Source organism: Cololabis saira, chromosome 3 (assembly GCF_033807715.1).
Source record: "Cololabis saira isolate AMF1-May2022 chromosome 3, fColSai1.1, whole genome shotgun sequence".
Taxonomy (NCBI): Eukaryota; Metazoa; Chordata; class Actinopteri; order Beloniformes; family Belonidae; genus Cololabis; species Cololabis saira.
In genome coordinates, this window is record NC_084589.1 from 39,506,316 (window position 1) to 39,530,037 (window position 23,722).

General features: G+C 41.3%; 1 protein-coding gene across 2 annotated transcripts in view; it reads right to left on the bottom strand.

Moving 5' to 3' along the window:
* The window catches only part of znf385d (zinc finger protein 385D), a 139,075-nt gene that overhangs the window by 46,530 nt on the left and 68,823 nt on the right, over positions 1-23,722 (bottom strand). The window contains exons 3-4 of one of the 2 annotated variants that reach the window (XM_061717480.1): positions 22,562-22,669; positions 3,274-3,442 (exon numbers count right to left, since the gene is read on the bottom strand). In XM_061717480.1, coding sequence (XP_061573464.1) covers positions 3,274-3,442; positions 22,562-22,669 — 277 coding nt within the window. The remainder of the gene's footprint in view (positions 1-3,273; positions 3,443-22,561; positions 22,670-23,722) is intronic. The other variant, XM_061717482.1, reaches the window with a different exon arrangement.

A 23,722-nucleotide genomic window follows, 5' to 3' on the forward strand; every position in this document is an offset into this window, starting at 1 on the left:
AAAAACACGACACAATGTCCAGCGAGCTCCAGAAGTGTTATCCTGATCTTAAATCTGTAGATGATGACTTGGATAGAGGTCAAATTAATCTAAGAACACAACCACTCAATGCGTTTTCAATCCCTCTAAAAGCTTTTATAGTGACGGTTGAAGGAGAAGACTCTCAAGGGGCCAGATTCTTGACATCATTTCAAGCGGCTTGAAAACTATGTGCAGGACAGAGCAAGACTCCTCAGCAGAGCCTTTGATTGTCAGTCTGGGATAGAAAGTATTCAGCATCTGGTTCCCGTCAGGGCCTGCCTGAAAGGTGCATTTTTGTTTACCTTTTAAAGCATGTTTCATGCGGTAAAATACCACAGAGAATATTTTTCAGCGAGCACCTTGCCAGGATAATTATTCAAATAGCCACCTGGGTACAGCATGATGAATATCAAGCCAAAGAGTCAGCACACAGCAGCGTACACCAGCAAAAATAGAATTAAAACGGGATAATGGGAAAATGCAAAAGCACAAACTAAGACTACAACACTGAAGGTTGAAGCTCGTGGATGTGAAGGTTCAGTAACTTGGTGAACTTTTGTCAGTGTAAAGCCTTTAGTGCCCTTCCACTGAACTCGCCAGTGGGCACGTCTTCGTACCATGTCTGCCAGTGTTTAAGGCAGGTTGCAGCTGTCAAACAGAATGAAAAGTCGGATTTTTGTGGCTGCATCACACTGCTTTGCCCCGTTAGCTCTTGAAAGACAAATGAAAACGTGGAAGAAGATAAAACAAGGAGCGTGAGAGAAAGTTTAAAGATGCGAGCAGTAAGATTAACACTTTAACACTGTGTTATGAGTGTCGACTCTGGCGGTGATATGTGAGCGCACCTGTCAAACATTCAGATGAACAGGAGGAGGTTCAGCTGACCGGGGAGGACTTTTACTTGCACGTGGATCTTTTCTGGACACGCCTTTAAACACAGAGTTGTATGAACTAGGGCTGTTCGATTTTGCCCAAAAATAAAATCTCGATTTTTTTCTCTCAAAATCTGATTTTCGATTACGATTACGATTATTTTGTGAATTGACAAAAGGAAAAGAAATTATTTCAAATATGCTGTTTTTTTATTGAACATTTGCCCCATTGGGCTTTAAGTGCAAACTTTGCTCTTATTAAACCAAAAATGAATGAATAAAGTGCAAAACTCTGTAAAATAAGTTGAAAAAAAGTTTTAAAAAATATAATAAAATATAAAGTTTTATCTCTGAAAAAAAAAATCAGCAAATCAGCACTTGCAAACATACAGTAAGTTATATTTCCAATTAAATAAAACAAGACATTTTCTAATTAAACTAAACTGGGTCTTTGCATGCTAAATAATAATGCAACCCATGAAGGAGGTAGAGGTGTGTAATGTCAGTCATTACATTTGCTGTTCACATTTGCAAGTTCTTTGCAAGGAACACGAGCCGGTCTACCGGTGGCATGTTCCAACGCCCCCTCCTACACTAAAGAGCCTCTCCGATGGGGCACTTGTCGCAGGTATTGAGAGGTATTTCCATCAATCATTAATATGGTATCAATCATTAATATGTGTGCAGACAAGGTAAAAAAAAAAAAAAAGTGACTAATCGATTTTACGATTTTCACGTTTTAACATCGTTCTAATTACATAATCGCGATTACGATTTAAAATCGATTAATTCGAACAGCCCTAGTATGAACAATTGAAAATAGTCACTAACATGTCAGTCACCTCTGATTGTCAACAGATAACCAACAAGCCAAACATCTACAGCCATCAGAGATATTCCCACTTGAGCTACAACCTTCAGAACGCAGGAATAAGTGATCCGAAAGGGAAAGGTAATCCAGCGGACCGGGGAGGAAAGTAAACTAACAAAACAATTCACCGAACCACAGTTTGACCACAGTGAAGTGGTGAAGTTCCCTCCTGCTCTCTGTAGCACAGACGGACAATCTGCTGCCCACATGTGCGCTAATCCACCGCCGTACCCACGTTTGTTGTCTTTTTTGTCATTCACCATTTCTCCTTTCAGTTCCTTTTTTAATAAACAGCTTGTGTTGTGCATGATTATGGCTCGCCGCCCATGCGTGTTCACTGTCAGATCTGTCAGATTAGGTACTGTGTTACCTCAATCTATAAGCTATAAGCCTCACCAGCACCCTCTCCCATCAAAGATGAAAGAGGAAAAAAAAACTCAACAACATCTGGAGCGGAAGAGAAGGAGGGATAAATAAGAAGGCGAAACAGAGGTCAGCACTGGCGTTGGGTTTTCCAGCTGGAGATAACTTGTAGAAAATAAAAGAATGAAACGTGTGAGAATGAGGCTTGTGTCATGCCAGAGGGGCTGTCATATCAACTTTCTCGTGGCATACTGCCCCCATTTGGTGTGGAGTGGTATAGCTACATGTGCACAGGTCGTATCATTTTGTCTATTTGCAAACTGCCAATAAATAAAAGAAGATGGTAGCAAAGAAAGAGAAAGCATTTCTGTTTGCATGAACTCGTGAGAGATGAGTTGTACTCGAGGTGGACGCTGAAACAGCAAGAACAAAGTCGTCTTCTGTCCACAGCACATCCAGACGGCACCGAGTCGACATCGCCCCACACCCAGCCTGTTTTTGGGACATGTTTGGTTCTACTATAATTTTTTCTGATGAATTCTCGTTGCGGGGTCATTCCAGGTAATGGAGACTGCCAACGGTTTAGTTAAAAGGGTTGACTGTTTCAAAATTACACCAGGGTGCAGGTTATCCTGACAAAGGATTGCGTTGTTACAACGTGAGCAGAGTTGGCTGATTTAGACCATGTTTTATTACATTTTGATATTCAAATTTAATGATTTGTTCACTAAATTTGACATTAAACATAATGCGTCCAACATTGCCAGTTTTATCATTTTGGCTGTCTTATCCTGCACATTTTTTGCCAGTGTGTTCGGAGCGGGCGAGCGCCATTGAAACAAAAGAAGGAAGACAGCTGTGCAGCCGTGTAGTCACGGCCTTAAGTGATGTGATGGCACGCTCCCGTCCTTCCTGTGCCATGCAGCACATCTGAGCTGTAAAGATCTAATACATTAGCTCAGAGTCAGCAAGTTGCCCATCGCCAAAACCAGCCAAAACAGAGTTGATGCAATCAAGAGGAAGTCAATCCAGGTCCTAAAGTGATTACACTGTTGATGTTCATTCAAAAGAAGGCCAGCAGCTACATCAAGACGACAACAACAGAGCGTGTGCTGAGGAATGAGTGGAGCGCCGGAAAACACAGACCTTTCCCATCAGTGCCGTTGGGAACCTGCGAGGTGTTGATGCCCTTGGCGATTTCCTGGCTGGCCGTTTCCTTGGTGACCGCTGAGCCTTTGAGCTTACTCTTCGGGGTTTCCAGGGCTTTTAGCTTCTTGGCATGTTTGGTGCCCTTGTAGTGGGCCAAGGCCTGGCTCTGCGAAAGGAACAAACAGCAGGCGAGATTTAACCGACGAGAAAATGTAAACACATCGCCGGCGTGTAATGGAACAAGAAAAGGGAGTCTTCTATGCAAGCTAAACATGCAACACTTATAGAAATCATTCTGCAAGAATTACTTTTCTGGATCTAAAACGGATTAAAAATGTTAATAGTTGTGACTCATTGAAACTATGAAACAAGCTTAACATGATTAGTCAGGGATGGTTTATATTTTTCATCAGTTTTGGATAAAGAAGAAAATCCATGCAGAACGACCCATAAACCCACGTAACATAGTAACATCGGCGCTTAGTTTTATTTTCCATCTTCCGTATTAATACATTTAGGGCCGTTTTTCCCCAAATCATTTCCAAAGATGGATAAATCTTCAAAACATATGCATTTTTAAAGTTAATTTTATGTTTAATAGTTAAAGGGTCAATATACGACACAAAAAAATCATAGTTATGGAGCAAAGCAGCGGGATCTCGGGTGTGAGACCCAACTTGAATCCTTTCAAGCAACTTGTAGATCCTGAAAATGATTCAGAGAAAAGACAACATGGGGCCAGAACTTTCAAAAAGAGGCCAGAACTCAATAATTTAGTTTAGTGCAACGTGTTGTATCTGAATGTGTCCAACACGCTAAAGTGGACAAGGATTATGACTAGGGCTGAAACGATTTCTCGAATAATTCGAGTAATTTGATTACAAAAAATGATCGAGGAATTTTCTCTGCCTCGAGGAATCGTTTAATTAATTAATTTATTTATTTATTTTTTTTCGTTTAATTTCACCAGCTCAAATCCTCGTATTACGCCCGGACCACATTTAATGCGACACAACGCGCTGACGCTGCGCCATACATCCATGCGCTGCGCACGTTAAAGGGGGAAGAAAGAGGCGGCGGGTATGTTTGGTTTTAGTAACATGTCAGTCTCAGGCAGTCTGCAATGGCCCAGACGGGAGACTAATGTAGTTCAGTGCTTAACTTTTATTTTTAATCGACGCTATATTCTTCTGGTCCGTTCTCCTATATGTTCCCCCTCTAAAGCCAAAATTATTGTTCCGCGTTAAATCGACGCAGAGTCTACGCCGCTCTCCGGCGAGGGCGGAGAGCGCCGGTCCGGCTGGAGGTGCTGCACTGCTGTGCAGGCTCTGTTGCCACGGTAGCCTACGGGGTAGGGTACGCAGCGACGCGCACCATTCTGCGTTGTTGTAACGCGGAACCATAAATCAGCATTTACCCGGTATATAAACCTCTGTTCCCGCTACAGTTTTAACTAAAAGAAAAGGCAGAAAATGTCAGAAAAATAAAAACGTAATGAAGCTAACTGGGTAGTTTTCATTTCATTTTATCTCTGTAGTCATTCATGGATAAAACAAGCAGCACTGGTGTCTAATGAGCTCCAATACAGCAGGTCTCATAATTTTATTTTGAACACTGCCAAAACTCTAACTTAAAACTTAACTACAACTTAAAATTTGCTTGACACAAATGAAAGTTCAATTGAAACACGTGGGAAAACATCTAACATTTTAAGTTATGTCTGATATCAGGTGTAATGGCATTTTTAGGTTAGAAATAAGAACATTTCTTGGTAAGATCTTAGTTTTTTGAGTGAAGGCAGTGAATTTGGTCAACTGGTGTAAGTTCAGGGTTTTTAAATGCACAGCCATTAACCTACTGGATTATATAATTTAGTCTTGATGTCAATTAACATCTAACATCTTATGTATATTTAATTGCTCTTTAATTAAACAAATATATGTTTTATCCGATTACTCGATTAATCGATGGAATTTTCAGTAGAATACTCGATTACTAAAATATTCGATAGCTGCAGCCCTAATTATGACCCACCCATCTACTATGACTAGTGGCCCTTGTTTAAAACGTACTGAGTCTGAATCACAGCCGTTTTTTAGCATGCCGTGTGCATGAGGGGATAACTTTATAATATAAGTCACCGTGTGACATATCACACACAAATTACACCAATTCATCAGAGCACTCATTCAAGAATGCAAGAACTTTGAATAAAGAGATGGTAGGAAGTTGGATAGACACAGTAAATAGAAATAATCAAGAAAGTGGTGACTGCAAGGAGGGTGGTGACGGGAGCAGCCAGCCATCTTCCCAATGAAGACGACGCTAGACGATGTTAAATATCTCATTTAGCACAAATGAGCCTGAATGTTGGCCGACATTTATTTAATGGTACTTGAGCGCCTGTGTGAATAGTTGATTTTCTCCCTCCTGCTGTGATGATAGTGGTAAATAAACGGTTTTATGTCGGAAAACCCGAGTCGCCAGACAATGGTTGATCGGCAGTGGAAAACTCAGAATCTCGCTTGTGAGGAAACGTTGTGTGCGTCTCGCTGCAGCAGCACCTGAGTTTCAACAAGCTGACTCCTCTAAACAACTTCAAACTTATCTCCCCTTGAATCAGTCTGGCTGGTCGTGTGTGACCTGCGAGGAATGTGAATGATTGATTCGTTTTTCCCATTAACAGGCTAGAAAGAACATCTTTGTTCACAAAAAAAGAAACAGTATTGACGTGTATAATCACATACATTGAACCCAAATCTTCTGTAAATCTTGATGTCAAATTGTTTTTCGCATAAAAGAAAATAGTTTTTCCCTCCCTTGTTTATGTCGCTGGACTTTCTAGCTTCTCAGACAGTTGTAGACATAAGCTTATTATGAAGCTCATTACTTTGACTCAGAATAAAAGATTGATGTCAATACGAAAGAAATACCTGAGTGGCCCGTGAAGTTTAATTTACGAAGTAGCGTAGTTTACAGTCGGAACACGTAGAGTCACCAAGATTCACCTTCACAACGGATTCATATGGGCACACAGACGGGGGGGGGCATGTGAAAAGACTTTGAGCTGCCCTTGTTTACCGCTGCACATCTCCCTTCACACTTTGCCTGTGGCAGGAAGGAAGGTATCAGGAGAGGAGCAATTGCTTCTTGGAATAAATAAGTCTGCTAACCTCATGTCACCGGTACACATTGTGAAGTATTTTCATTCAAGGCCAACAGAGGGACAAAGACCCTTCTTTGTGGGGTCTCTGTATTACAAATGGAAGATTTTACAGTTGGTTTTTGCCCCGTTTGAATAATACAGTAAAGCTTTTACAGTGTTTAAATAGCTTTATTGTAGGAATTTTAATCTAAGGGAAATGATCATAGTATTTATTTTTAGGTTGCAGATTTTTATGCCTAGACTTTTCCAAATTTACCCTCCGATATTGACTGTGAACTTTGAGTTATGACTTAAGAGCGTCCATGTCACAAGTTAATAGAATGACAAAATAGGTTTTATTACATAAAGGGTTTAAAGGAGGTCATAAATCTGAAGTTCTGCCACTTTGTTGGCAAAGATTGGGACACTTCTGGACCGCCTTGAACATTTTCTTTCATTCTACAGACCATTTTTGGATGAAGCACTGCGCTTTTTCTAATGGAGCGCAGATCTTTCTCTGGCACAAAACTATTCATTTTAGCAGACATTCATCACCCTCCAGGTACCCAAAACATAACTTGCAGTTTGTCACGACACTGCTGCAATATGGATGGGTGTTTAACGCAACCGGCACAATAATTCATCTTTCATTAGAGCAATGAAGTGGAAGAATTGCCTGAATTCCAAGAATGTCACATGCATTATGAAGACAAGGAAAGAAAACATTTGTTTTTTTTCCAGGTTCACGGTGAAGAGGGGAAAGTCATTAAACAACGCAGCGCTACACTAAAAAGGCTGCTGGAAAAGGGAAAGGTCAGTCTCATCTGGCCAAAGCTGGTGCTGGGAGGATCGTGTTTGAGATGGCTCCGGTGGCCTCAACACAGTCCAGACAAACGGACTGAGATCAGGGCGGACCCCGACCTGGTGTCTTGAATAATAGACTATCACTGGGAAACCATAGTTGGAAAGGCTGAAGGAATGTACCTCTTTGACATTAGTCTGCAACACTGGTTCACTTCAGGGACATTGCTTTTCCCTGCTCTCTTTGCCCTGAACATTTCTGACTTCAAATATAACTTTCAGTCAAGGCCCAAACGGAGATGTCAGTACATCCATATGCACAGTTGAGTTGAGCTACGATTCCAGCTCGACGAGGCTGCTTACACACGTATGTGAGGTAGGGATGGGCGGTATGGACTAAAAAAATGTATCGCGATAATTTCTGGCATTTATCCCGATAACGATAAAAATGACGATAAAAAAAATACCAATTCAACTCCACCTTTGTAACTATAAATCTATTAGATACACAATGTTTGTTACACAAAAACGTCATCAACGGGAATTTATCCTTCTCTCTCTCTCTCTCTCTCTCTTTCTCTCTCTCTCTCTCTTTCTTTCAGGCTCATTTCCTTCCTTCCTTCCTTCCTTCCTTCCTTCCTTCCTTCCTTCCTTCCTTCCTTCCTTCCTTCCTTCCTTCCTTCCTTCCTTCCTTCCTTCCTTCCTTCCTTCCTTCCTTCCTCCTGCTCTCTCCTTCCTTCTTCCCTTCCTCTTTTCTCCCTTCCTTCCTCCTTTCCTTGTTTTCTCCCTTCCTTCCTCCTTTCCTTGTTTTCTCCCTTCCTTCCTCCTTTCCTTGTTTTCTCCCTTCCTTCCTCCTTTCCTTGTTTTCTCCCTTCCTTCCTCCTTTCCTTGTTTTCTCCCTTCCTTCCTTCCTTCCTTCCTTCCTTCCTTCCTTCCTTCCTTCCTTCCTTCCTTCCTTCCTTCCTTCCTTCCTTCCTTCCTTCCTTCCTTCCTTCCTTCCTTCCTTCACGTATGTTGTGCGTGGATTTAACACAGAACTATAAATCAGCTTTACACAAAAACGTCATCAACGGGAATTTATCATTTTTACAACGGGATGACAAATTCTTATCGTGAGGATTTTTTTTGACGGTATATCGTGAACGGTAAAATATCACCCATTCCTAATGTGAGGTGAATTGATTTACCAATCAAAACATGTTGGACACCACCATGACAGGTGGTGAAATGCCTGATTTCAGCTCGTTATTGGCATTTTGGGCATGTACAGTGGAGGGTTAGTGTATATATTAATATATAATGGTAGAAGGATGATGAGGTTGAAACTCCCAGGAGGAAAACCCAGAGGAAGACCAAGGAGGAGATTTGTGGATGTAGCGAAAGAGGAGGTGAAGGTGTGAGAGAAGAAGATGCAGAGGATTTACTGTGGCGACCCCTGAAGGGAACAGCCGAAAGGAAAAGAAGAATATCAGGCTTTTGTTGACCCACAACACAACAACAACAACAGATAAATCTTTGATTTAACCGACGGCGACAAATTGAAGCAACAGATTGACTTATAGCTCTGTATGTCCCATATTGCTTTCTTCTGTCACCTCTGGGTCTAAGCCCAGGGTTGGACCTGTGTAAGACATCAGTTCAGCTGAACTGATGCAGCAGTAGATCAACGCCTAACTGCATAATATGGGTGTGTTAGCCTGACTATTAGGGGTGGGCAAAAATATCGATATGGCAATATATCGCGATACTTTTCCAGCTGATTAAATATCGATATTCAAAATTTGAATATCGATTTTTTAAATTTTTTTATTTTTTTTATCCCCGATTTTTTTCCCATTATATCACCCAGTGCTCCTACCTAAGTGACAGTCCTGGGCATTGTCACTGTCTACCAACCCTGGGAGGGCCCTGCACTGAGCTCCGGTTTTATTTCACGTTTTATTTCATTTTATAATTTATTTTTTATATAACACAATTGCCTGTCCTTAAAAAATGAAAAATAATGGACAGAGGTTTATTTATTTATGGATTTATATCTATACTGACTGATCACTGTGCCTGTCCTTGGTTTTAGTTCCATCTTTCTTGTGTTTATTATCATTTGCCACATAATTAAAGCAACCTCATACTAAATTTAATGTTAATTTCATATGATGTAAATAATATGAAAAACAAATATGTTGTAACTTTAGCTTGTATAGTTATAATAAAACATTGTTTTGACTCAGTTTGTCCCATGAATTGTCACTATAATCTGATGAACGTGCAACTCGGATTTTAAGATCCATCACTATCATCTGATGTACATATATACAACTTGGATTTTAAGATGTGTAATGCATTTTTAAATTTTTCGGTGAACTACAGGTATGTAGAATATAATAATCGGGATATCGCATAATCGGGATATCGCAATGTGTATCGTATCGTGGCTCAAGTATCGTGATGCGTATCGTATCATGAAGTCCTTCCCAATACCCACCCCTACTGACTATGAGAGGGTCGGTGTGGTTGGAAAGCAGCTGGACTAAGATGTGTACATTCATTTTAAAACTACAGTTTAAGTCTGACTAATGTAGCAGTTAGTTGTTTATTTTGCTAATGTACAAATATGTTGACCGCAGTTGTGAAGTGGATTTCCCCCTGGTTTCACCAGGTGTTGACTCACTAAAGCATGGCTGCGCTACACCGGTGGAGTTTAGAGGCATCCCACGAGCGACTGATGACCCCGCTCCGCAGGAGATCCACTCAGCGCTCAGCCTTGGGTAAGACGGGTCAGTTCACAGCAGATGGTGCCGGCAAGATGTCAAACACAAGAATGTGGTTCAGGTGGGAGAGCGGGTCGTCCAGTAATCGAAGGATTGACAGTTAGGCTGCGTCCCAATTGAACCCCTCGCCCTCGTTTTCTTCACTACCCCTAACTTTTGCGCGTTACCGTGAGGGTAGTGGTGTCCCAATTCCTCTTTTCACCTAGGGGGAGTGGGCATAACGAGGGCGAGGGGCTGAGAATAGCCCCTACGGATCGAGGGATTTCAGATGCTGACTTGGCGAGCGAGGGGGTATGAAAATTTCCCAGAATGCTTTTCGTCTTCATTTGCGGACTGAATGAAAAAAAAAAACATGGCGGACATTTCTTATTTTTTGTGAATAAAATCAATACTTTGAGTTAGTTTCTGCATAAAAATGCGTTTTGATTACATTTCTAGTGACAAACCAATATTTTACTTTCATAATATTCACTCAGTGAATGTACATAATCCCTTTTTTGTCCGTTGTTCGCGAAGAATCGCACCGGAGTAAAGGCTGTTAGGTTACGCCGTAGGCTACGTAAGCTACGCCGTAGGCTACGTAAGCTACGCCGTAGGCTACGTAAGCTACGCCGTAGGCTCTGCGTCGATTTGACTCGCCGACCGAAGGCAAACAGGCAGACTCGTCTCAGAGAAATAGAGAGAAATAATCCTGTGACTCGTCAGATTTGTTTTGGATGTTTCTGATATAATAGTTTTCAGAAACCACAAAGTAATCCAGCTGTTATCTGGGTAATTTACACACTTTCAGATAAAGGTGCCAAAGATCACGCCAGAATAAAGGGATTTATGGTTCCGCCTTACACCAACGCAGAGCCTACGGCGTAGGTTACGTAACCTACGCCGTAGGCTCTGCGTCGACGTACATCGGGTCAAATTTCTTAACAGGCGTTATTTGGATAAACTGAGCCCCGGTTGCAGATCTTAAGGTTACCTTTATGCCTGAGAAAATATTAAAACTTAATAAAGTGCCATATTAACAGCGCTACAGCTGAAATTAAAACAGCTTTTGGCTCTCCGCTTCCTGATCAGGTTAGGGATGAAAACGAGGGGGAGTAGGAGAAATGGGACAGGCCCCTGGGCCAAGTGCCCTAGATTTCAAGTGCCCTAAAATCTCCCCCTTCTTTTTTAGGGGTTAGGGAAGAAAAGAAGGGCGAGTGGAGAAAAGAAGGGCGAGTGAAGTTGAATTGGGATTGGGCCTTAGCACCCCTCTCCCCTTAGTCATCTTCACCCTCCTCGCCTCCAGTGATGGCGTCGCTGGTGTGTGAATGTGTATGAATGTTCTGGTGGTCGTCGGGGAGGCCGTCAGTCTGCCCCAGGGTAACTACTCAAGTAGTTTACCCATCACCAAGTATGAATGAGGAGTGAATGAATAATGGGACTGCTGTTAGCGCTTTGAGTGTCCTTAGAAAAGCGCGATAAAAATCTAATCCATTGTTATTGTTATTATAACAAATTCAGCCAAATCCACGAACTAAAACACCATGAGCGGGCTCTGACTAGTACATCAACACTTCTCTAATCCGTGGAGCCTGTGGGTAAATATTTCCGAGGGTTTCAGAAGAGATTTTAACCCCGTACAGGGACGTAGTCTGAAACGCAGCTTTTTAGAAATGTCTTTGCAGATAACGCTGCGATTCTCACATGATATTGAAACCTTTGTGTATAAACTCATGATCTTGCAAATCCAGCCAGGAAGTCGGCGCTCAGAAGGGCTCCACTTCTGAAGCATTCTCGGTTGGAGCTGAGGTCGCGTTGAGGACAGAGCAAAGCTGCTGCACATCCAGCCTTCAGCCTGCCGCCAGATGGACGCAGTCTTTGAGGATTGAGGAGTGTGTACAAGAACCAGGTGAACTGAAATGAAGTGACTTTGAGAAATGGTGTTGGGCACACAACCTGCATGTGAACCCTTCCAAGACTCAAGAGATGGTGGTGGACTTCCAGGGGCCACTAAAGTTCACTAAACTACCAGTCTGTGTTCAGGGGGCTGATGTAGAGGCAATTAGGACCTACAGGGATCTACAGTAGATAATGGGCTGAACTGCTGAGCAAACATGTACAGTGGGGCAAAGAAGTATTTAGTCTGCCACCAATTGTGCAAGTTCTCCCACTTAAAAAGATGAGAGAGGATTGTAATTTTCATCATAGGTACACTTCAACTATGAGAGACAGAATGGGGGAAAGAATCCAGGAAATCACATTGTAGGATTTTTACTGAATTAATTGGTAAATTCCTGGGTAAGTAAGTATTTGGTCACTTACAAACAAGCAAGATTTCTGGCTTTCACAGACCTGTAACTTCTTCTTTAAGAGGCTCCTCTGTCCTCCACTCGTTACCTGTATTAATGGCACCTGTTTTAACTGGTTATCAGTATAAAAGACACCTGTCCACAACCTCAAACAGTCACACTCCAAACTCCACGATGGCCAAGACCAAAGAGCTGTCAAAGGATGCATGGGGGTGGAAACATCATGCTTTGGGGATGTTTTTCTGCAAAGGGACCAGGACTACTGAACCGTGTAAGGGAAAGAATTAATGGGGTCATGTATGGTGAGATTTTGAGTGAAAACCTCCTTGAAAACGTGGCAGGTCTTTCAGCATGACAATGATCCCAAACACATCCCCCGGGAAACAAAGGAGTGGCTTCGTAAAAAACATTTCAAGGTCCTAGAGTGGCCTAGCCAGTCTCCGAATCTCAACCCCATAGAAAATCTTCGGAGGGAGCTGAAAGTCCGTGTTGCCCAGCGAATGCCCCAAAACATCACTGCTCTAGAGGAGATCTGCATGGAGGAATGGGCCAAAATACCAGCAACAGTGTGAAAACCTTGTGAAGACTTACAGAAAACATTTGACCTCTGTCATTGCCAACAAAGGGTATATAACAAAGTATTGAGATGAACTTTAGTAATTGACCAAATACTTATTTCCCACTATAATTTGCAAATACATTCTTTAAAAATCAAACTTGCACAACTGGTGTCCGACTAAATACTTTTTGGTCCCACTGTATACGGACCGGAGCGGACTGGACTACTGATGTTTCAGCAGTCAGCAGTCACTGGTATCATCTTGGATGTGTTGCGCCGGTCGCTGTGAATCGTGGCCACTCCAGCCAATGAGGGTGGTTCCACCAGAAATGACCATTCGAACTCCTCTGGCCAACTATGGCGTAGCAGCGTCAGTCAACCCCCAGTAGGTCGAGCTGTTTCCAGAGCTCAGTCTGGCTGGGTTAACTTGCTTAAACCCATTTTCTTTAAGGGACTTTCACAAATACTTACCATCAGTGGGTCTTTATTTCAGTTTTATTTATGGACTTATACCCTACTTAATATTTGTAGTGCACCATTTTTAGGTCGTCATAAATCTTTCTGACCCAGTTTGACAGAGTGTGTATGGTCTCTTGCCATCACTGTGCACATGAGAGTGCTCATTCTGGATAGAGATGTTTCTTTAAGGGCAGAAGAGAAATTCGTAGTGATGCGATGTTTAGGCATTTTCTTTTGCATCAAGGATAGTTTGAGGTTATCCTTCAGTGGTTGTCCCCGCTATATCGCTGCTGTGCATGACCACAAATCCACATCTATATTAAGCCGAACGAGTCAAGACCGCCAAAATAATTCCCACTCAAAGCAGGGAACCACAAAATAGGATAAAAATTGATGTGATGAGTTAAAAATTGTTATCCAAACTTCTCAAGCTTTGAATAACATAACTGCGGATGATAGATGATAGCCAGTTATTTTGTTTAATTTGGTCAAATTGAGGAATACTTTAAATTCCAGCTACTACCAAGAAAATAATGACTATTTGTGGAAACCCGTCTCTTTGCCAAAGCAGGGAAGGGTGTGAAAATGATCGCAGGCTGATTCACTGATTACTTTTTTAAACTTGTTTTGCCATTAAAGCCTTAATTAATGATGATCATGATCAAGGACCATTAAGTTGAAACTTTGCTTTAATTACTATTTTCTCACAAGCTGACATAAAGGGTTATGGATAGTCACTGCTTGCTCATGCAGTTGGCACAAATTAAAACGTAAGGAAGAGGCTGATTGCTAAATAATGTGGGGGCAAAATGTCAACCTACAAGTCAATGTAGCGCCGACATGAAGCAATAATTTAGATAAGTGAATCATTTTTGACATCACAAGTCCATTAGGTTACAATGGCAACGTAGCAAAGGGGTCACCATGAGAACAACACCAAGACCTTCACTTTTTGTCTCCGTTGCGACATAAAAATAATGGGGTGTAACATGCAGAAGCAGGAGGTAAAAGATGTTTGCAGTCCAGGTGAACACATCCGTAAAAGTGGACATCCTAAGCTGCCATGAAGGGATTTAGGAGCCTGGAGAAGATAAAACATATAAACAGATATAAAAAATCCCATGTGGTTAAAACAAACACTTGTGACATCATGTTTTTCAGCTGCTGGTTTACAAAAGGGAGAAAAAAAGTGTGGCTGGAAGATGTTAATTACACCTGCTACTGGGGCAGGTGGGGGAAAAAACTGAAGACAAATAGACAAATAAACAATAGACAGAAAGCCAAAGTAACCAAACGGGGCAGAAACAAAACAAGCAATGAGACAATGGTCTGGCAACCAAAAAAAGAAAAGAAAAGAAAGGATATAAATAGCGTGAGGTAACGATACGAAACAGTCAAGTAGCTGTTTTGAAGACTAAGAACAAACGACTATAGCTGGAAGGAACAAGTGAATCAGCAACTAACAAATAAAACAGGAAGTCACGCTGAGTAAAATAAAAAGCTTGTAAATAAATCAAACTACAGAAGAGGAGCTTTATAAAAGTAAAGAACTCAAACAAGCCACGACTTTAGGCCCAGTCGCAGCCATAGCTTGTTGCAGCCATAGACTGTATAAGAACTGGACAACGCCCCTCTGTGAATTCACTCTTAGGTTTTCTGAGGTGCTTTGGAGCCTCTTTTTCCTCGTAGGCCTACTGTACGACAGCTTGTTGCAAAGAGGCGGAGAGAGCAGGCCTGGAAGCCACCAGGAACGCAAGTTAGCTATTTTAGCTTTGCGGACTTAGCTTATGCGAATACTGGGCTATGATACTTAATTCTGTTCAAATCAATCCCAACGTCCTCATTTCAATTGTCGCTGAAACAACATCTGAAACGAGCAGTGCAAGAGCTAAAACGAGGACAAGCAGAGCTCCACCAGAAATCTCCATAGATTAAAGATTCTTCATTTGTTATTGAGCCAGCGTCCTGGCACGAACAAAGAAACAATATAGGACAAGGGTAGACAAGTGCCTGAAGCTGCAGCCATGAGTAGGTCCTGCCCTTTCATTAGGGAAGAAAAGGATAACACTAGGAAAGAGGAGGAAAAAAGCATTTCCCATACTGTGTCCTATACAGCAGTATCTCCCAACCCGCACCTGAGATCTCTGGGGAGGCGCGGAACTTTGTCTGCTTTGAGGATATGCAGTTGTAAAAATTATATTTGCGCATGTTAAATAAATAAAAAATCATAATAACACACCTCATGGAATACTGTAATCCAAGTCTGTATAAACGCACCTAGTATTTTAAAATGACCAAAATATATTTCTAAGTTATTTAGCAGGATAAAAACTTAATAACTTATTATATCATTATTCAATCATACTACTACTCCAACAGGTTTTTAAAGGAAAAATGTTAAAAACTTTTGCTCTCATATTAAAAGAGACATTTTTCTGAAATATTTTATGTCCTTGCGATTATTTTCTGTGCATATTTTATACATTGTTGACACAAAATGAAGGTGAGAAAGACAAAGTCATCTGTATACAGGGTAAACCAAAGAGAAATGTATCACAAAAACGTAATTAATGTTCATTTTTTCAATTAAAGATTTGTAACGAATCCCTTTACTCTTTTGGTGCTAGTACGTACGGGTCGGGGGGCCCGGCTGGTCTTAGACACAAGTAGGGGGGGCTCCAAGGAAAAAAGGTTGGGAACCACTGCTATACACGACGGCGGCTCCTCTAACCAACCCAAACCAGAGGGGCTGATGGTGAACATTTACAACACCACACTCATGTTTTAGATGCCGTTTCAGTTCATGTTCAGTCATTTTAGCTTTCCTGGTCAACGGTGTGTTAGTAAAATTAACAGCCGATGTTCTCTTGACAATAAGAATGATTATGTTCTGTTAGGTCTTTATTCTCAGCTAAGAAGTCAATACAGCCTAAGCACTAAGTAGCAACTGATGACAGCTAACCATTGATTTTTCTCTCAATCGAAAGTTCACACTAGAGGGCTGCATTGGGATTGGGTCCCACCGGGTCCCGTGGGACCCAACGCAAATCTCGCGGGATCGGGCGGTTTGAATTTTGCTGCGGGCGGGAGCGGGCGGACAAAAAAAAGACACTGCGGGATCGGGATGTAGTCTAGCGACCAGATGGAAATCAATGACGTGGAAAAGAACCTCAAACAAGGTCTTTACAAAACAAAGACAAAGCAAGGCCAGTCAGATATTTGGAGAAACTGCATTTAGTGTCTGTGGGCGCATGTTGGAAGAGAGACGCACGGGATTGGCACCGCAGTTGGTCAGCAGCATTCTCTTCCTTTACACTACACCCCTAATAATATATACATTCATTACTTTATAATTTTACCTTATGTAGTGGAAAAATGTCACCCCCTCTGCAGTTGTCATGGATGTCAAATCTAGACAAAATCTATTGAGACCAAAACTGTTGCTTGAACTAGGAGTAACACGATACCAATGAATACAATAATAATGTTGTATTTGGTTGGAGATGAAAAGAAGAGTAAAAACAAATAGGAGAGCGAAATAGCAGGACTGCTGTTCATCCCTTCACAGCTGGCCAGTCAGAGTGGAAATGTCAGATCATCAGTTGGTGAAATTGATGGATAATGGAGGACACAGATCCCCACTGTTTGACATGGGAAAGATGAAGCTGTCAGGCCAGCTGATGTGCAGCAGCACTCTGTCCATAAACAAAATACTCTACTGAGGAACTCCAGATCCGAAGAATCATGGCTGTATCATCACGCAGGAGTCACTAATCACATATAAAAGAGATTAAACCACACTCCGGCTAATTCTTTTTGTCAGCTGAAATACTATACAGTATATTAGAAATGTTTAATGCTCTGAGTCAGGATGACATGTATTACCAGTTTAAAATCCTTTTATTAAGACGCCTCATTAATTCGGGTAATACTCCATCCTTCCATACATTCCTCCTTCCAGCATCCATTATCTATACCTGCGTATTCATATTTAAGGGCTTTTTATTTGCCTCATGTGGGAGTGATGTATTAAATGGCCATCAATATGGTTTTGGAAGCAATCAGTCACCATTTGCGTAAGGCATTTGCAACTACTGACCACGTTGGCTTACGGTGGTATCAAACAATTATGGTGAAAAAGCTATTTAAATGACAAATTACAATATGCAAGTGTTGATATTCTCGATTATCAGTTTAAGAGGGTACATGTGGAGTCCCACAAGGTTCAGTCTTGGGACCAAAATGATTTGTACTTTATGTAAATGCCTTTTTCTCAGTAATAATAATAATATGTTGAAGTTGTTTATGTTTGCTGATGACACTAATGTATTTTGCTCAGGTAATAATATGGATGAATTATTGCAGTCCGCAGAAAAAGAATGAGTTTTGTTAAAAAAGTGGTTTGATTATAATAAGTTATATTCAAATGAAAATAAAACTCAATGATGATATTATGCTGTTTATATAAATTATAGCAATACAAAGTTACATTTAAATGGGAAGGAAATAGAGTATATGAAGCCAAATATTAAGGTGTCATTACAGATAGTACATTTGGAAAATATTAAAAAGAATGTGGCAAAATCTGTTGATGTTGTTTAAAATAGAAGACTTACTCAACAAAAATGTGTTGTATATGGATTCTTGCCCTACTTCTCATATTGTGTGGATATGTGGGTAAATGCTGGAAAAACAAGTTTAGATATGTTAATCAAATGTGTATATAAACATGCAAAATCCTATTCAGAGTAATAAATAAGAACTTTCTAGTTTGTATTCAGGAAGTCTTTAAATTTAGAGTAAGTCAATATAATGTGAGAGTTTGTTTGATGTTGGCACAAAATCTAAAATTAAATCAAGATGGTCTCTCAGTTATTGGTGGGAAACTATGGAATAAACTAAAAAAATCTAAATCGTAAATATATTTTTTAAATGTTTTTGATTAAATATACACTTCACATTTCATCTTGACTGTTTGATGTCAAATGAAAAATCATGTAAACTGTCACTGTGCAAATATTTCTGCACATAATTGTAACTGCTGCATGTGTAGTTTTATGACCGTCATGGTTAATGGGTTTGGTTTTGTTCTTTATGTTCTTGTTTTAGTGTTTGACCTCGTCTTTGGCTGTTTCATATTTCCTGTCGCAGGTTCAATTCCGGTTTTATATTGAAGGAGTTTCTTCTTGGTTATAACTCGGCCCAGTATTTATGGTCCAATTTTTCTTTTACCTGCATTTCTCCTGTTTCCGCTCGTGCTCAGTTTGGCACTTGCACTTTATTAATGTTTTTATTATTTTTCCGGTTCTGTTTTGTGGCGTGCTCCAGTTCTGTTTCTGTAGGTTTTATGAAAGACTCCCGGTCCTTATCTGCCTCCTGTGATCTGGTTCCTCACGCAGCTCCACATGCGACATCATTTCTGCTTCAGTCCTCACACGCAAAGAGAGGATGTGATCATCAGGACTTTCTGGCTGATGATTCACTGTTTTGCATTTGGCTCTTGGTCTGTTTTTGCATTTCAGCATATCTCATTTAAGGAGCAGAAATTGCTCACGAATATCTCCAGTAAACTGTCACATGAGGATGTTGCAGAGCAGAAAATGTTGTTTAGAAATTAACAACGAAACAAAGATAATGTCAACTACTTTCACCAGTCTACTCTACTCATCTCTGAATGAGATGATGTGGACATCTTATTCCTAAAAGAAAAAATACAGTATTAAGACAGATGTCTCCATTAGAGAGATTAGAGGATGCATGTGCATCTTGTTTAGTTTTTTTTCTTCGTGAATCCACTTTTGAACCCTTCACAAACTGATAGATGGTCCAATAAGGTGAGAATACTTGCCGATTCATTCCCACACGAATTACAGACTGGAGTGCAGTCTGGGACTCTGGCTCATACATGTCCTGTAAAAACTTCAAATCTTTTAAAGCAGGTGCTTTTCCCCCTCGTTACGATCTCAAGACTCTCTGCTCTCCTAAAAGAGCAGCAACAGAACCCAGAAAGCAAATCCCTCTTGTGCCTGGGGCAAATTCAGACATCAAGCATCTGTAACTGAATAAAAAACACACGCCTCGCGGCATTTCAAACCTTCCAGTGCTACCTGTTAATTTGACAGCTGAACGCCGGCTTTATTTCTCTAATGAAGCCTTAAAATTAGCAGCTGATGGAACAGTAAATATGCACTGAGACAGAACTCCTCGTGTTAGACGTAATAATCTTTTCCTGAGTAATCACAAATCCACTCAGCTTTCCAAATGGATTGATTACCCTTTAATGAAAGGTGCCGCGGCACGGCTAGTGAGGGATGCTTCTGATTTAACAACATGCAGCAGCGGCAGCAGCCATTTTCTTTTCAAATTTTTTGATTACTTTCAAATAGGTATGGAAATTAGGGGCAGGGGAAAATCGAAATCCATCTGCTCGCTTAGATGCTCATCCATCAGTTAGATTAAGCGAGTTAAAATCTATGCCAAACATTTCATTACATGCATGTGAAAACACACTAATAAACTCTCCCTCCTGTAACATATTTTGATCACTTTTATTAGTTAAATAAAGTGAAATGACAGCCGGGCTGCACAAACCCCACAGATTACATGAATTACTGTTTGACATGTGGATGCTCATGGCTGCAGCCTCACGAGTGTCCCCACTGTGGCCCCAGAGGCCGCCAACAAGAGTACACATCAGGCAGCACATTGTAGCGATGCTTCACGCTTACAATCCTGCTGTTTTCTTCATTTATCTCCTCATGAGCTCTGACGATTTGACATTACTGCACTGAGTTGAATAATGCATTACTAATGCCAAAAGAAAAATTGTTTTTTTCAAAGAACTAATTGAGAAAATGTAAATTAAATGAATTAACAAGAAAAAGGAAAGGGTTGGAAAGTTGGAAATGTGGCATAAAGAAAAGCATGAGATCACAGTTAGCACAGCCGGTATAAGAAGAACTGGACAACCCCCTGTGATGTCACACATAGGTTTTCCAAAGAGTACTTTTGAAGCCTCTTTTATTGCACACACTGCAAATATGTTGTAAATAGGCAGAACGAGCAGGTCTGGAAACAAACACCTCAGTCCATTTTTTAGCTATTTTAGCCTAGCTGGCTCAGCTCATGCTAATTGCTAAGATGCTAAGACATTAATAAACATTACTTTACATTTACTCAGATCAAATCTGTTAATATATTCTAATTTCAGGCCTAAGGCCCATTTATACTCCACTTTCATACTTTCGCACACCTATCCGTCACCCAAACATCACTAAACCCTCATGCTAAATAAATAAATAACAAATCTGTATAAAGCCATATATGGAGGCAGTGGATGCCATTGGAAAACAGTGAATGCATGTATGGTCAATGTTTTATTTGCACTATGTCAGAGGAAACAAAAACATAAGAATTGAGTCACTGTGCTCAATACTGCCCCCATCACCGAAATCAACGCAACCCCCGCGAGCTGAATGGCTCCATGTCCCATTTAACCTCTGCTTCTTCTCATTTCAGCTCGGCAGCCCTCGTTTCAGATGTCGTGTGCTAGTAATCTGATTTGTCATTTTAGAAGGGTCTTGAAATGACCCAAGGTGAAAACTTGACAGCGAATCAAGCTGCTGCGGGAGTTAGCGGCCGAAGAGCTAGTGGTAGTCCAGCTGGCGTCTCCTCATAAACCTGTAAATAGGAGCAAAGACAGACGCCGAAACCCTTCCAGGCCAACCAAAAACTGGTCATAGTGTCTATTAGTACCCTTAAAGGAGCATGAGGCTCCTTTTAAGAAATGAGACTCATTAGCGCCACCCTTCGCCACGACGGCCGTCGGGGGTACTGCAGCCAACAGCGAAGCCGGCACGGGAGAACGGGGAGAACATGCATGCAGCGTCATGTGACGGGCCGCTCGGTGGCGCAGTGGGTTAAGCAGCGGCTCATATACTGAGGCTACAGTCCTCCTGCAGCGGTCGCAGGTTCGAATCCCGGCCTGCGCACCTTTGCTGCATGTCGTCCCCATTCTCTCTCTCTACCCCTTTCCAGTCTGCATCTTCAATAAAGGGCCACTAGAGCCCAAAAAAATCTTTAAAAAATCTTGCAGCGTCATGTGACGTCACATCCGCAGGACAGCGCGGGAAATTCCGGCTCAGAATTGCAGCACATTTTGCAGCACACAGCCTGTTCAAGGCAACGGAGAGATACACTAGAGGGCTCATTCTTTTTGGTTTGGAACGCTTCATCTGACATTATTACTAGAAAACTTAAAACGTATACGAATTTTTTTCATAAATCCTCCCTCAATCCTGCCTCATGCTCCTTTAATGTTCTCCCAAGCCACATAATCTTTCAATTAAAAATGGCTATGCCGTATTGGGTCTCTATTCACAGCTAACTGCTAACCGCTACGTAGCCAATACAACACCAACTAGCCATTAACTCTGCCGGTTGTGTCTTTGTATAATCGTTCTTGCTGTGGTACGTAAAACTTCAGCCCTCACAGTTGTCTTGGATGAGTAATTCAGCTTTGAAGACCTAAACCATATTTGAACCAGGCTGTAAATGTGTTTATTTCTGCTAACACAGAGGAGCCAGCCTCTAGTGGTCAGTCAAAGAAGAGCTCACATGACCGTTTTGTCGTCTCTTCACTGACTATCAGTGCTTAGTTTTAAGCTCCTCCATGTGTCTCAGATTTGTTACAGCTCTACTCATCTCCCTGAACTCTCAGGTCATCTTCTCTGGAGTTGTTAATAGTCCCCCACAATCGATTCAAAACTCAGGGGGATCGCTCTTTTCATGCAGTAGCTCCTCATTGACAGAATGGGCTTCATATGTTTTTAACACAGGACTGATAGCATCGATTCTTTTAAGAAGCTCCCGAAGACTCTTATTCATGCTTTTAGTTAGTGTAGGTTGTCCTTTTTTTGTTTTTCTTTGTGTTTTTTTAGCTATGTGCAGTTTGGAGGCATCTGCAGTCGTGCTGTGCTGCACCGAAGAAGGCAGAAGCCTCTCTGTTTAGGAGTCGCCTGTAGTCATGACATGAGGGGGGATACTACAGGAAGCATGCCTATCTTTGTGCGGTGATGTGATTTTAGTTTTGTAAATGCTTTCTTTTATCTTATTAGTTCCTAAAAGAGCAAGAAGAGAAAACTGTTCATTCAAACAAAAATGTAAAAACGGCCGCAGCTGACGTGGTGTTTTTCATCGACCGTCTTCGGCGTGTTCCTCTGACAGGCGTGCGTTTTGAGCGTTGCTCAGAAGAAAAGTTGCTCACCTGCGAGTTGAACCTCAGTTGGCAGACACTGCAGGAGACGTGCCTCCTCTTAGCGGTGGGAGGGAGGCTGTGGGTGTGATGGAGGATGGCTTTCTGCACCGGGTCCATCTGGTGGACAGAGAGAGGCTAATTAAACAGAGCCCAAGCTGACCTGTTAATCTGCCCGACTGCTATCGCTCGCTGGGATCTGAAGAGAAAACGGGCTGCCTGGGACCATCTAGCAGAGCCGTGGGTCAATCTTTCACTTCAGCTGGTGAAGTCGGACTTCATCACAGGATTTATTTTCCATTTCCTTAAATGAGAGTCTTTACTGGCCTTGCTATAAAGACCATAAAGGAAGATTTAGATGATGATTATTGAGTTATTGTCCTCTTCAAAGTGTCCATTTTTGCCACAATCTTGCTCACATTGTTAACTGTTGTATCAACCAGTAATATGTTTTTAACAGAAACAGATGTCTAATAGCGAACAGAGCACTTGCTCAAGAGAAAGTTCTGCAGGAAGAAAAAAAAGCCCTTGTAATATCCGCCTGTAGAAGACTTGAGTGAGGAAAGCTCACTGATATTTAAAAGATGAAAGATCCTTTGAATTCTGAGGCCGACACACTTTGCAGAGCTTCCACCGACTCCCTCTGAAGCCGTGTTTAACGCCGCTAAAACTGGATGACAAGCTGCAAATCATGGTGTTTGCAGTGATCATTTCGCCCGGGATGACTACCTGAAGTCCCAAACCAAAAGAAACTTTTTTCTCAGAAAAATTTCTTCGAACATTTTAATGAGATCTGCTGCAGACGGACTGGAAACATAACGATCAGTGCCAGTTATTGCGCTGACCTGGTGTCAGTACACATGAAAGCATGGAAACTTCATTGCAAAAAAGTTCTTGATGCAGATAATTGCATCTTCATTTGCCAGTTTTACTGTGCAGCAGACTTGACTTTCAATACTGGACACGTTCCAACACCTTTAAACCGTGAAAGACGGGAAAATGACCAAAAACACTTTCCTTAAAACAAAAAGCCAAGTTAGACCTGCACGAATTTAAATAATCAAACAATCACTCTTCTTTTTAGTGCTTAAGACATGAGCACATGATTGAAAATTAGGTTTCCAATATAAGTGTGCAAATATATTACTGATTAAAAGAAGCTCATGAGCCTAA